The sequence below is a fragment of the Mytilus galloprovincialis genome, chromosome 1 (assembly GCF_965363235.1).
Source record: "Mytilus galloprovincialis chromosome 1, xbMytGall1.hap1.1, whole genome shotgun sequence".
Lineage (NCBI taxonomy): Eukaryota > Metazoa > Mollusca > Bivalvia > Mytilida > Mytilidae > Mytilus > Mytilus galloprovincialis.
This window is the reverse complement of record NC_134838.1, coordinates 53,498,127-53,514,633: the sequence shown is the minus strand read 5'-3', so window position 1 is coordinate 53,514,633 and position 16,507 is coordinate 53,498,127. Positions and strand designations below refer to the sequence as shown.

General features: G+C 30.8%; 1 protein-coding gene across 1 annotated transcript in view; it reads left to right on the top strand.

The window, feature by feature from the left end:
• LOC143078636 (uncharacterized) overlaps window positions 1-16,507 on the top strand; it is a 31,835-nt gene that overhangs the window by 679 nt on the left and 14,649 nt on the right. Inside the window, exons 2-7 of the mRNA XM_076253487.1 lie at window positions 576-647; window positions 1,146-1,292; window positions 2,784-2,894; window positions 4,214-4,297; window positions 5,055-5,937; window positions 6,389-6,441. Coding sequence (XP_076109602.1) covers window positions 576-647; window positions 1,146-1,292; window positions 2,784-2,894; window positions 4,214-4,297; window positions 5,055-5,937; window positions 6,389-6,431 — 1,340 coding nt within the window. The 3' untranslated portion in view covers window positions 6,432-6,441. The remainder of the gene's footprint in view (window positions 1-575; window positions 648-1,145; window positions 1,293-2,783; window positions 2,895-4,213; window positions 4,298-5,054; window positions 5,938-6,388; window positions 6,442-16,507) is intronic.

Sequence of the window (16,507 nt, the reverse complement as noted above, 5' to 3'; positions counted from 1 at the left end):
GTACAGAATTAAACTCTTACATGTGTATATAAATATACAATTTTATGGAAGAAGAAACATGATCAATGATGATAAACCAGAAGAAAAAGTTACAAGAGAATGAAAATGTTTGTACATGAACATATTAAAGTAGTTTGAATATTAATGAGAGATCTGTATAATTGATATATCAGTGGATAAATGGACCATCAACATTTTGTTAATCTCTTGAAAATGTTTATGACACTGCTTTTCGCACTATTAAATTTAGAACACAAATACATACATGTGCAAGCATCAAGAGGTTATCATCACTGTTTATACATAAAATAACATGCATATTTTGAGGGTAGACACTCATCAGATAAGCTGGCATGTTATTGTAAAGGCATGTTGCTCAATATTCAATAGAAGTAAATGAAGTTCTAGGTACATGTAAACAGTATATATACATGTATATAAAACAGGTCCACAAATGGTCCAAACAAATTCAAAACATGACGAAATGCCTTGTTACTCTTAAGCCATGTGTCACACATTTTAATTTTTTTGGTTAAATACTTTTGATATGCTTTATATTCTCTGTTTTTTTGTAGTTGCACAAGTTACAGAAGACTTAAACACAAGAAAAATATTACAGACAAGGGAGACAATTATGACTTTCACAGGTAGTTATGAAATTTTTATTATATCTGTATATTTTTCTTCCAATAAAACTCATAAGTCACAGAATTTCAGATGTTTCATTCATTCTCAATAAGCTAAAATCAAAAGGTTGTTAACTAAAATGACACATATTTTTTTTAACCAACCACAGTGTTTTACAGTGAATTCACCAGCATTCACTTTGAAATTCCACAACAAAGAGTGGTTATTTTAACTGAATCACCATGTGGAGTTTACAAATTTATATGACAGTTGTTTTCCTTTTGTTAGATGTGGTTGGGCTTTTGATTTTGCCATTATATTAAGGACTTTTTGTATATTTTTCAATTTTCCTTGCAGTTCAGTGGTTTTTTTTATATAAAACATTCTGTGTAATATATATTTGCCAAATAAAAATGTTCATGATCAAAGTACAATGTATAATCAATAGGATTTTTCAATGAATATTAATCAATGCTGCAAGATATTTTGTGAATTTAAATTTTATTTCATTAAAACAGGCAGGCCACCCAAGGATGCAAGCCATATAGAAGAAGTGAAGCATATGATTGAAACCTTTCCACATCCAAACTTGGAAGGTGTAGTTCACCAACAGAACACAGGTGGAACAGTTCCTGTAGATAGTGATATTTGGGGAAAACTATCAGGTAATTTCATAGCTATATACAAAATGTAGGTATAACATTACAACCAGTTAAGAAAAAGAAGAGGAGCATAACTGGAGATGTGATCATGGTGAAGTATATGTCAGTGAAGCAACAACTAAACACTATTTAAACCATATAAGAATGATAAGACCCAAATAGAGGTAAAAATTAATTGCCATGTGTCTACATACACATGCACATCTGCAATTACATGTAACACCGGATCCAGGGGGGGGGGGATGTTCCCCCCTTTGGTAAATTTGGTTGATTATATAGAGAATCACTGAAGCATGACTGGAGAGGGCCCCCCCCCCCCCCCCCCCCCCTTTTATGAAAAGTTCTGAATCCGCCACTGCACCAAATTCTCACACAAAAATACAGTTTTATGATTCTGAATTATCGGGAGCACCACCCAAACATCAAATTTGGGATTTACACTTCATGCACTTGCATAGCTTTTAATATTGAGTATAGATGTTAATAGCATATGTACATGTATTATTGTATTTCAGTGTGAATATTAATTTGAAATTGTTTCATGGACTTCTTTTAAACATATGTGCCATAATTTACACACAGTTAACAAAATAATACAATCAATGTTACATTCATGTACAGTTGTTGGCATGACACGGGTTATGTTCTTCTCATATATGTTATGATGGTATGATACTAAACCCCTAACGGGAAGGATTGTGCCTGATGTTCATATGATGAAATCATAATCTTTCAGTCAGTTTAATTGAAGTCTGGAGCTGGCATGTCAGTTAACTGCTAGTAGTCTGTTGTTATTTATGTATTATTGTCATTTTGTTTATTTTCTTTGGTTACATCTTCTGACATCAGACTCGGATTTCTCTTGAACTGAATTTTAATGTGCGTATTGTTATGAGTTTACTTTACTACATTGGTTAGAGGTATAGGGGGAGGGTTGAGATCTCACAAACATGTTTAACCCTGCCGCATTTTTGCGCCTGTCCCAAGTCAGGAGCCTCTGGCCTTTGTTGGTCTTGTATTATTTTAATTTTAGTTTCTTGTGTACAATTTGGAAATTAGTATGGCGTTCGTTATCACTGGACTAGTATATATTTGTTTAGGGGCCAGCTGAAGGACGCCTCCGGGTGCGGGAATTTCTCGCTACATTGAAGACCTGTTGGTGACCCTCTGCTGTTGTTTTTTATTTGGTCCGGTTGTTGTCTCTTTGACACATTCCCCATTTCCATTCTCAATTTTATAAATTAACAGTGCATTTGTTAAAGATACTTAGTTCATATTACATTGTTGACATATTTAATGACTGCTCTAGATCTGTATTATTATGTCAATTACACATGTGCGTAAATATACATTTTGAATATCTTTAAGTACATAGCTCAAAATAATAAAAGTTATATGGTACTGAAGGGACTAGTTTTACCGGCAGCTGTAATTAATTTTAAAAGATCTCAATTAGAAATAAGTTTACACATTCAATCTACTTCTTTTTTTCAGATTTTAGATCCCTCACTGAGGAACAACAAAGAGAAACCAAAGAGTTTCTGTTAATGAGATTTAGTGTAGAAGATTTACAGTTAGCTTTGGACCAATATTTTGTGCAGAAAGGTAAAAAAAAAATTTATCAATTCAAATATAGAATTAAACATGTTTGTGTGTGTGATAGTAAGCTTTGTATTTCAACTTAGTATGTAATTTGTTTGATGTGCAAAATAGGCTTTATATTAAAATCTCCAAATAGATATAGGAAGATGTGGTATTAATGTCAATGAGACAACTCTCCATCCAAATAACAATTTATAAAAGCTCATATTTACAAACAAAAATTTATAAAAACAGAAAGCAATGCAATGGGGATAATTTGCTGATCTAAGTTTAGACACAATTAGATTCAATAAAACTAGGTACAACTGATAATGAAAGATATATCAGATAAATTTCAGAATCAGAACTAATCACCAGTAAGAGTTACTTAAAGATAAAACTACATTATTTGTATCATAGAATCTTTAAAACAAAAATACATATTTTGTAGATTTATGATAAATTAGCTTTTGTATGTCAACATTCATCTCAGTATCACAATAATACAATCTCTTTCCCCAAAGTTTGTACAAAACAATGAAGGCCTTATTGCCTTTAATTTTTCTGATAACACTACCACCACTTTGAGTTACGGTTATAAACTCGTGTACATTTGTGAATTTAAGATTTTGTTCATGTGTTTTGTGGGTTTGCAGACTAATTGTTTTATATTCATAGGATGATTTAAAAAAAAACAGAAATGGCATTTGTCAATACTTGATATTTACTAGAAAAAAAAGGTTTATCTGTTTTATTGTTGGGAAAGATGAAGAATGTTTATATTTGTTGGTTATAGAAGTGAAAAATGATAATGCCTATACTGTTGTCTCAAACTCTGTCAACTCAAAATTTTGGATGAGTCGAAGTTTTCCCAAACTTTGTTTCATATAAATGTATATATTTCTACTCCTGATAAGTCAAAACTGGATGAGTTGAAATTTTGTTTGAGTCTAGCTAAATTTACAGTCCCAAGGTTTCATTATTCAACTCGAACTAAAAAAAATACACATATGTCGAAAAATGAGCTCCAGGATTTAAATGTCTGACAATACACTGAATAATTAAATAAGTGAAACAATGTTATTATAATAATGAAAAACCTTGACATGCAAATACATCAATCTGAGACCAGAATATTAATCCCCTTCCCATATTCATCCAGATTTATTTTAGTTTTACCAGGCTAAGCAAGAGTTGTGTCCCTTGGTTTGTCAAACTTCAGTCGAACAACGGGTAACTTTTAATATTTTTGGTTCCAGCTGACTTCTTCATAACAAGAGTCGACTGTATTTCTTATAAACAAACTTATGCTCATTTAATAATTTTCATTTTTGTTGTTTCAGGTGAAATCCCAAACTGTTTACAGTATAGAATTTTTATCAACAACTGGAGAGGTAATAAAACTAAAAGAAGAACTCAGTCACTAGGTATAGTAAATGTTTGGATTGTTCAACCAAACTCTGAAATTACAATGAAATCAAACATTTCATAGTATTAAAAAATCTAGTTGCTTAAAAAAATGCTAAAAAATGTGTATATTCTGTTAATGATATAATTGGTTGAAAGTTCAAATCAGTTTACTATGCTGTGTATAAATGCTTTGATTTCATTGATATATACAGAGTTCCAAAAAAATTCCAATCAGACAGTTTTTTTTTAGTTTGTTTGAAAAATTTGTAACAAAAGTATTTCATACTTTTTTACAAGCGAACCAGAGTGTCTTTGAACTAGTTATTCTATAAGGTTTATGGCAGAATGTTTTTGAAATTCTATATGCAGATTTTCAAAACTTCTAATTTATGGGTTTGTTCACTTGGGATTTCATGTTCTGTATTTATTAAATCAAGCGAGAAATTTTTTTTTCATAAGATTTCACACTAAAGCTATAGATTGATGAGATTTGGGGTTTCATGTTATGTATATATTTAATCAATGGACAATTTCTTTTCTTAAGATTCAACACAAAGGAAAGACTCTTTTGTAAGATATGATGGATAAAAACAAACTTAAAAGATCTAGCAATCATATTGCATTTACATGTACATTACCAAAATTCTTCAATTTGATGATTGAGCTTTTGTTACGTGTGAAAATAGAGTTATCCCCTATTTTAAGATTGATGAAAAATGTCTGTCTTGCAAAATATACTATACTTTGAAATCATAGTTTGAAAATTTATTACAGCTGAAATGATGAGAGCTTTAGAGAAGAAAGATGATGAAATTTACCAAGAAAGAGATGAGCAGCAATTATTACATTCTCAAATGGATCTGGTCACACATATTTACAACGGGCAGTTGAGGCGAGTTCAGGATCTAGAACAAGATAACAATTTCTTGAGAGATAATGTACACCAACTAGAAAACCAAGTAGAGCAAAAGTCAGAAGATATTAATCGAATAAGGGACATTACTGAAGTACAGGGTAGACATGTGTACCAGTTAAGGAGGACAATAACACAGAAGGATAGACAGATATGTGATCAGTGTAGTCAGTTGAGGGATTTAGAGGATACAAAGGGAGAGTATGGATTGGTTATTAAAAGGCAGAAGTTAATGATTAAAGAGAAAAAAGAGGAAAATAAAGTACAGAGTGCTACAATTAATGAAATAAATGTGAAAAATGAAGAACTGAATGTGAAAAATGAAGAACAAAGTGCTACAATAAATGAACTAAATGTGAAAAATGAAGAACAAAGTGTTACAATTAATGATCTCATTGAGCAAAATCATGACAGATGTAAAACCATCAAGGAACTCATTGAAAATAATAATGAACTCACAGAACAAAATGACAGCAAAACAAATGAAATAGACAATTTGAAAAGTAAAATAGATATGGAAGTTCATGTTGGACAAACCAAAGAACAGATAATTGCAGAACAAAGTCAGGTGATTGAAGAACAGAATGCAAAACTTGAAGAACAGAAGTCAATAATTGAAGATCAGAAGGAAAGTTTACGGAAGTATAAGAAGAATGATGAAGATTTAAGAAGACAGATGGTGGAACAAGACAGAATTAATCAGGATCTGTATGATCAGTTAAGGGATGTTAAAATGTTGTGCAAGTAAGTACATGCTGCACCTTAGTATGTACCATTTACAACATTTATGTATATAATATTAATATATACAGTGTCCTCACTTTTACATGTTAAATAAATACCTGCTTACAACAAATTAAACATTTAATATCAGGAGAATTACTGGAAAAGTAAATCTGTGGAGAAGGATGAGGGGAGATAATTCAAAACATTGAAAAGAAATCTGAGAAAATTGTTCACACATGCCAGTAAATGTCTTCAAGGATAAATAAGAAAATACTTGTATAAGTTGTACAACTGACTTTAAATGAATTCTATCAATTTTATGAACTTCTCTGAAAACCAATCAAACAAAGGTACAGTCAGACTCAGCGTTTATAAGTATTCAAACATTATTGAATATAGGAGAAATATAACTGATATCATTGTTTGTGCTTGTTGCAAAATGTCATTCATGAATGATTTCTATTTTCAGTAAGCTGATGATGAAAATACAAGCCAAATCACAGAATCAGTAGCAGTTGTTATGTTCAGCAAACTCTTGGTGCAGCTAATTTATTAATGACAGTGTAAATTTTTACTTTGGACAAATGTATATATGTATATGTATATTTTGTTATGAATGAAATGGCCATTTTATAAAAATTTGGATTACAGACTAGGTGTCATATAGACTCTCAGGAAACTTGTGTTCTTCATTCATACCAGTTTTGTTTATTTCCTTCACTTGTTAGAAATTTTAATGGTACAGTAGACTTGAAATAATATTAATTTCATATGTGTTTTAGCAAATACAGAATCCTGCATTTGATGATCGATTCTGTCATGCTTATAATTTGAATATTGCATTTAAAAATGTGTGAGATATATATAGTTGTCTTGATACATATATGTTTTTTTACAAAAAATTTATCTCTGTAGAAGCATTATGTTGCTACATTATGCAAAAATCAATAACATTATAAAGTTGTTGTTCAGATTCATTCATTTTAATTGAAAAGCAATATTGCACTTAATTACATAAAGATCACACTATCATATAGGGCATCTATTTTCAAATATTCATACGTGTATATATGTGTTTGCTTTGTATATTAGCAGCATCATGTACATATATACTATTCTTAATACTGATTATTTTACATAAGGCTGAATCCCAAAAAGTTTTATGTTATGATTTGCAAGGATCCGGAAATTTTTTCACCTAATTTCGGTCATTTTCATATAACATAAAAGTTGGTGCCCCTTTTCAAAAACAGATTGTCAAAATCTCATTACTGCACGAGTATGCTCATACTCGTAGCATCAACGAACTTGTTTCACTGTTGCATCGCGTTTACTTCATGATTTATCCTACCATTTTCCTAAAATCGATCAAAAGCAATTAAGGCAAGGCAACAGTTTAAGAATAAAATGATTTTAATGACTCAATATCGTAATTTTCTCAGTCATCGCTTACGTTTCTTTCGATTCTGAAGTCGAAATTCAAACCGGATGTAATACGACAATACTAAAACGAACAATTCCGGACTTATTTCCGGGATTAGTTTTGTTTATCAAATTCACAGGAAAACATCGTTTTTTTAATATTTACCTTTAATAGTGTAAGAATATTAATGAAAATAGTTGCACTTGCTTTATTTAGCAAGAAATCATTTTAAATTTACGATTTAGTGTCAAATCTGCGGAAGAGAATTTCAGGCATGCGTATCATAGTAAACAAAGCACGTGTTAGTAGTGAAAAAAATCCGTAAATTAAATCAAGTTTTAATTTAATTTTAAATCATTATTGACAATTGTCTTAGCTGAAAAGTAATTAAATAATGAAGACAGTTGGTATAGAATTTTAATTTCTTTATAATATTAGTTCGGAGCTTGTGATTAAAATAGCCAGTTGTGAACTGAAAACACAGGTAAAGAGATTAGCGATCATTAGCCAATAGCTCCCCGAGGCATTAATATAGTTATTAGAAGGGCCCTCAGGATTATAACACTTTACTGGAGTGGCAGTTTAATTACATGAAATTGATAACAAAAAAAAATATGTTTAAAATGGCGATTTGAAACTCAATCTCAACGAAATGACCGAAATTATTTCTGTTGAAAAATAAAATTTGACCTAAATCCCAATAAATGATTTAGGACTTTTGAGTGTCCGAATCGGTCATGTCTGGCATATATGACCGTTTCCGGACCCTTGATGATTTGTATAGTATTCAAAATTCAGTTATCAAAAAAAGAATTCAGTTATTAAAAAAGAATTCAGCTTGTTCCATACCAATTCATGGTTGTATGATATGTTATAATGCGTTGATCTTTCTGAATGGACAGAGCTTAAGATTTACAGTTTTTATTGAAGAGTTATTATAGTTATTACAGTAATCCTTAAGCTTTACCAAGTCCATTCAATAAAATTTAAATTTTCACAAAAATTCTTGCTTTAATGGGAGATAACTCAAAAATAAATTTTGGCATTCTGTGCAACCATAGGTTAGATCTAGGATCACCTGTTCTGTTGGAAAGCAGCTGGAATAAGTTTTATGGAAGTATTGAAAATGCAGATGGTTTGTTGTAGATAATTTGTAAACAAGAATTTTAGATATTATTTCACATTGACGAGGCTTTATACAGTAATTGCATTTTAGTCATTATTATTTTTGTATCAATATATAACAGCTTAAACATTTGTTATAATTTAGTAGTGCTATTTTTCTGAATGCTGTTGTAATCCTTTTGTTTTGTTCTAGTAATGTATATTGCTAGTTTGTTTCTTATATTAAGTTTAATTTTGTTTAAGATATGTTTTTGTATGTCTCTCTTCTTTCTTTTATTGCACTGTTTTAATTGTGTTTCATTTATGAAAAAAAAATTATATAAATTATGATCCCAGTGAAGAAATTAAGTTTAGAGTTTTAAAACTGAGTAAAAAGTTAAACCACAACAGTTAAAATGTAAAATTCACATAAATTTAAAATAATTAGAATTTTTTCATGAGAGGGAGTTTTAATAATATATATTGTCGAATTAATTTGAAAAGAAAATCATTAAGACACATAAAATATAGTCAAACTCACTGCCACATTTAAGGTATCCAGTATTACAACCGTACATTCAAACATATGTTTCAGTACCAGTTGATGTGTTCAAATTTGAATAAGCAGCAGATTTGTTTGTTTTTCTGAAATATGAAAGCCTATTTTAATACCAACATTTTTTTTTACTTTGATATCCATATACATGTATTATTTGTATAAAAGTATAAATATATGCAGTGAATAATAATTTCCATCATTTTTATATTTTTATAAATCACATGCATTTAAATTGTAATAGATGCTATTGGAGATTAAGCAACCACCAATCAATTAATCTATTATTATCTTAACACCATATATACTGCAGCTGTGCTATTTGAGCAGTCAAATTGCATTGACCGTATATTCATATGTGATATACAGTCACTGAACGTATATCGCCTGGTTTATGACGTTGACAATGCGTTTCCGTAGTATATTATTTAGTATATTATTTATGACGTCAATAAAACATACAGGTTCGTGGAAAATTTACGTCTTCCGCGCAAAATTAAAAAATGATGGTTTTTACCCTAAATACTTCATTTAGAACAATTTTAAAAGTTGCAGTATATAAAGAATAACCATACCTTGTCTCGAAAAATCAATGTTGTTTGTACTCAGCTCGAAACAGGTAGAAATGCTCGGCACAGCCTCGCTTTCTACCTGTTTCTAAGCCTTGTACAAATAACATTGATATTTCGAGACAAGGTATGGTTATTCTATATCTATCAATATGAAATTAAAATCTACTACTGCAATAGTATTGTTATGCTGATTTCACCTTACAAAAAACACTGCAAATATGTATGTTATGCTTAACAATAAACCAATAATACACAAAAGATATAACCAATTGTAAGACTATGAAATATAGATTCCTACACTGTAACAAGTGTATTACGAGATTTCTCCACTCGAGACAGTTAAATTTTATTATTTAAAGCGTGAGGCTTGCAGAGCTCTTTAAATAATAAAATTTAACTGTCGAGAGTGGAGAAATATCGTAATACACGAGTTATAGTGTCGGAATCTGTTTCTCTAATGCTTTTTATCCTTCTTTTTCAAAGTTTCCAGAAACTTGTGTTTTTTATATGCGACGTCATCAGGCATTGTCGCCTTTTTTCATGACGTCACAATAGGAAAATTCAGAAGAAAACAAAACATTAAGACGTCATAATCAAATTTCGACTAATCATTTGCCGAGAACAGATTTTTCACTAGTGAGGAGAAATATTTTTTTCACACCGATCGAGAAATGTGAAAATAGCACAAAAATTAGAGAAAAGATGCCCTAATTCTACTAATAAACCAGATGAATGAAATTACCACCACCCTTTTTTTCAACCAAAAAATGTCCAATGTCTGATTATCATATTATTATCTACCTATGATCTGATTTTCTGTTTCTTTTCTATTTCATCTTTATCTATCATGTCTTTCTAAATGGTTTACATGTACTATTTTATGCCTATGCTGAAGGTATACTTTTAGAAATATATTTTAACTGAGAAATTTTTTAGATACATGAATTTATGCACTTTTATCTGTACAAAAGTATTTTATGTAAAAATTCTATGTATAGAATTATTTATTTATTATGTGCAGTGCCCAATTTCAACTTCTCTCTTGTCTTTTAAGTTTGAAGTTTTACAAAACAATGTAAAATATTAAAAGTATTGATTACTTTGTTTTCTATATTGAGAGTACATGTACTTCAATTAACTTGTTTTACTTTACTTCAGAATGCATTTATTAGTTAATGTGTCTTGTTAGTTTTCTAATAAATGTATTACATTTTATTCATACTGAAGCTGTGCTTTTAGTTTTTATCTGTAAAAGGGTTGGAAGGACTGTTCCACAAAGTTATGTGAGTGGAGAAATATTTTTTTTAGAATCCCAAATGAATTTATAAAAAAAAAATTTTGTTGTTGTATGATTGAAAAAATATCAACACCCACCATTTTTCATTTCCTCTTCCCATACAATAATTTCTAGGACAGTCATAAGCTAGTAGTTGTCAAATTTGCATGAGGTATTAATTGATTGGTGCTCAGAATTAATTTTCTTCTGGGCTACCAGCTCAATACAGAAAAAATACATTTAATTTCATTAACTTCAGTAACAAATATTTAGAAAAGCCATAAACATGTACTTTTACAGACCAATTGTAAAAAAATTATGCCAAAATTTGCTGCTACTCATCATTTCATCACAATACCTCATGCAGATTTGAAGAAAATAACTCAATCACAATAGATACTTTACTGCATTTTTGTTAATTGTCTATGCAGATATTATGAATATTCATTTAGTACATGACTTTCATTGTTTACATTAACTGTATATGCATAAGAAGTAAAAACCATTAAAATATATAAATACAAATTATTGTTTAATCAATGAACTAAACCTAGCCCTTTGTTCTGTTTTCTGAATGACTAAAATATCATTCATTTTTTGTATGGAACATTTTTGTGGGTGAAGTCAGAATTCACTGCAACTGTCATTGAGTTGAATAACAAGTTGAGAGACCTTCAAATTGTTCAGTTTAGATTAAAGTATAGCGTTCTTAGGTGTCCATATTTTTGTGTCATTTTTTCAGATTTTATTTATTCAGTTTTAAGTCAACTGTCTAAATAGTTGTAAGAAAATACAGTAATATGAAAGTTATCAGAGGCTGATTAAGAAGGTTTTTCCAGGGGCCTAGGCCCCCCTTTTCTGGAAAAAAATTTTGGTTGATTATACAGGAAATCACTGAAGCATGTCTAGAGGGGCCCCCTCTTAAGGCAGTCAGTGGGCCCCCACTTATGAAAAATTCTGAATCTGCCACTGGTTATGATCTATAAGATACACCTCAATAAAAGTAGAAATGGGTACAGAGTAAAAAGCAATGAGACAACCAGAGAACGAGAGTTTACCAAAAATAGACATCTGTGTGTCACCTTGCTGCAGTTCCACAGTTATGTGTCCCCATGCAGCCTTCAAGGATGGACATGCTCTTACACACCACATATCTATACACTTATTGATTAATTCTAAAGAGATGACTTAGGACCTGAAATCAACATTCAGCTCTAATAGATGGACACAAGAAAATTTATAAATCAACATGTTCTAAGATACATGATTAGAAATAGGCACACAAAATTGATGGATTTTCTGTAGGCAGAATTTGCAAACTTGGTCAGTAAAAAAACAAGTACATTATAACATGCATATTAAAAATCAACCATAAAAAACTAAAAATATTGATACTTGTAACCATTAATACCAGACACACAAAATGAATGGTTGTACAGCAACATAAAAGGTAGTTGCTTAATCATATCTTATTATCATGTCCTGATGATAACTTTGAGAATTTGCAGACCATCTATGGCAATACATGTGTATCTCAAGAGCTACAGCTCCATACATGCAATATTGAAGTATTGAACCAAAATTTAGCAAGCAATATTTTTGGGTATTGCATTTGGGAAGAAAAAAATCCATACAGTGTTATTATATTGGTCTATTTGGATAGTCCTGAATGTTTTATGGTATGACCAATGTTATTTGTGGTCATTAAAATCTTGTTTAGATTCTTAATATAGGCTATTGCAACTACAAATTAAACTTAATAATACATTATAATACAAGAGATAGGGATTTTGTTTTTAATAATGTATTAAAAAACTTTATTAAGAAAATCCATTGGAAATTTGAATTGAGATTTTGACCATTTCTTGAAGGAAAGATTTTTTTGTGGTAAAAAGGGGGGGGGGGTTGCATAGAGGTTAAAAAAAATTGGGGAAGGGGGGGGGGGGCAATTTATTCTCAAGATTTCATAAATTTTGCGAAAAAGGGGGGTTAAAATAAATTTGTTATTGGGGGGGTGGCAATTTCCCAAAAAGCATAGTGTACTGACAAAAGCAAAAAACTGAATATGATTCAAATCACATAACCAATTCAAGTTCTTTGGCTACAGTTATTTTGTGTCAGACACTTATTATGTGTCAAATATTAAATTACAATCCATATTCAGACCTGTATCAAGTGCGAATTTTGTGTAAATGTTTGCCCCAATTGATCGTGGTTGGACCTCTACAGTCTTATCCAGCTGCGCTCGGCGAATTTTGATACAATTAAAAATTATTTGCCAACATTTCTTGAAACTAATATTGATAAAAAAAAATTGTTTACTTATTCTAGTTACAAAAAGACAGAAATTGAAGGGGAAAAAGGGAAACATATTTCTTGAAATAAATTATGCAGTTTAGAAATAAATTTTAAATATGAAACTTATATGAATCAAAAATTGGAGACAAAAATATTACTTATTCTATTTACAAAAAAATAGAGATTGAAGAAGAAAATGGAAACTTATTTCTTGAAATCGGAATTATACGGTTTAGAAGTAACTTAGTTTTATATCAGCTTTCAAATGCTGAACTCGAGGAAAGCACACCAAATTGCCTTGCATACTTACAAATTGAAAACGTTAAAGGGACAAATTTTAGAACACATGGTCATGGACTAGATCGAGAAATTAACAAATTATTTTTACGATCAACTAAGGGAATATCAGGAGGAAAAGTATTCAGAAGGTTGAGAGAAAAGATGATGTCTTCATATCGTATTCTGTAATTTCTTTTACTTTTTTTCTTTATTCAGTAAAAGCAGCGCCTGATATAGACCATCAAGAGATAACAGTAGAAATAACAGTGTTTTTAATATGTAGACTTTCCCATTGGTAATGAAGATGTCGGTCCCTTGAAACGGACGCAAAGGTGAGTTTGTTAACAGTGATGGAGTATTTGTGTCTAAAATGAGCATGCTCTACACAAAAGGTTTACAACCAGGGAAAACATACGAACAATGAAAAACTGAATTAGAAGAAGCACATCATAACTTTATTTCACAAATATTGGAATTAGTCGGAAGAGGGTGAGAGAAAAGCACACGTTGTTGGATTTTTTTTTTATTTTTTTTTGGCAATATGTTTAATCAAAGAAAAGAGACTCGTGTGGAATAGCACCACTAATCGTTCAAATAGGAGACAGCAAAGGGAAAGCAGAAGCATATAACCATAAATTTGTATCTGTTTTTACTGATGAAAACACATCAAGTCAACCAAAATTGAATACCAGTAGCAGACAATCGCCTGATATAGACCATCAAGAGATAACAGTAGAAATAACATATCTTTTATATGTAAACTTTCCCATTGGTAATGAAGATGTCGGTCGCTTGAAACGGACGCGAAGGTGAGTTTGTTAACAGTGATGGACTATGTGTGTCTAAAATGATCACGCGTATGAACAAATTGCTGTAACAACAATGCCGTCCTTTTTTCCACGATTGTGATATCAGCCAATTATATTAGGAAATTGCACGATCAAGCAATCCAGTCTTTTATAACCTTCTGGAGTACAATAGTTCAACCCCGGTTTTTTAATGAGGTCTGTGTTGCACAGTCTCAACTTTTCTATGTAGTAATTTGTTGACTTGTTCGCATTTTCGTCGTTTTATGCCACGATATATTAGTTTTTCGTCGACTAATGAGTCTGAGTGTCCTCTTGTTATCATTCACCACTTTTAATATTTAAAATGAAATTAAGAAGGTACAATGTAACTGCGATGCTTACCATATTACATACTTTCTACAGATCGTATTGATAGTATGCGAACAAAGGTGAATAAAACTTTTTGCATAATCTCACTCAATTTTTGAAAGTTTATCAAATTTAGAGGATTAACTATATGAAAAACAAACCATGTACAGTACAACTATACAAATCACGAAAAATAAAGGTAATAGTAGTATACTGCTGTTCAATATTCATAAATCGATTTAACTGAAACAAATTCGGGATCACAAACAAAAACAGAGAAAAAAAGATTGCATGAACTCTGATCGGAGCGAAACCCGAATCGTTAGCGTGGGAAGCGTACCGTGCATCCCCTCTTGCGAATCAACATTATTCCGGTCAGAAAATCACAATAATAGAAAATAGTTGAAGTTTTATACCTAACAGTGAAAATTGGTTTTTTTCTTTCCGAATTTGTGTTTATTTTTTTAAACACATTGAAAACAGAGATGATGATCTTCAACTTCAGTTCTGTCAATCAACAAAATGGATGAAATATTGTTAAAAGCATCTTTGTAGTGTTATATGTTTACCATGTGTACACTGATTTATTTATTTTTTCAGAGTGTAGAGGATTTCATCGATATAAAAAGACTTAGTGTAACTTCATAGTTTTACCTGACTTATATATGTAAAATGAAAAGTAAAATCACAAAAATACTAAACTCCGAGGAAAATTCAAAACTGAAAGTCCCTAATCAAATGGCAAAATCAAATGATAAAACACATCAAACAAATGGTCAACAACTGCCATATTCCTGACTTGGTACAGGCTTTTTCGAATGTAGAAAATGATGGATTGAACCTGGTTTTATAGCGCTAAACCTCTCACTTGTATGACAGTCGCATCAAATTCCATTATATTTACAACGATGTGTGAACAAATTAAATGCACGTTGGTCTGACTTTTCGAACAGACTTGCCTACATCTTATAAATGCATGAGATCATTTGTATACTGTTTGTGGATAAAAAAAAAAACACAAGTAACTTCTTATTGGAGCTATGCAGGACACAATATGTTGTCGTCGTACGATGTAAAAAAATCAACAAACTTTTCCAAATGATTCCACAAATAAATCATATGTGTTGACGATCAGTGGCCAATAAAAAAAAAAGATGTTTTCTATCGACTTATTTACATTAAAAAAAAACAAGTTATAGACTGGTCCCTTTTTAAAACTTTTTCATACATGATCACAGTTTTGAAATATTTGAAAGTAGAATATTGAAAGCGACGTAGATTTTTCGCTTAATACCACGGGAAATCATTTTGGGTAAAATTAAAAACGGAAATGATCGAGGAATGTATCAAATAAAATCAAATCAATTTTTTCACTTTAATCTCACCTCTCTACATCTACAATAATAACATGAATACAATATCTACATAGAGCTAGGAAGATGTGGTATGAGTGCCAATGAGACAACTCTCAATCCAAGTAACAATTCATAAAAGTAAATCATTATAGGTTAAGTTACGGCCTTCAACAAGGATCCTAGGCTTACACAGCACGATTTAATTATAAGTACAAGTAATCTTAACAAGAGTTCACACGCTGATGGTCAATTGACCTCTGAAGGATTTATTGTCCTTTATAGTAATTTTTTAACCAATTTTTGTAATCTTCTTCTCTGAAACTACCGAAACAAATAACCAAACTGGGTCACAATCAATACTATAGGGTATCTAGTTTAAAAATTGTGTCCGAAGACCCGGCCTGCCAACCAACATGGCCGCCATGGCTAAAAATAGCGGAACATAGGAGGAAATACAGTTTTTGAAGTTATATCTCTAAACTAAAGCAAAAGTCTAAAGGTTGCAATATTTCACGCATCAATTGTATGTTGTAAATAAAAATATCAAGTGAGCGACACAGGCTCATTA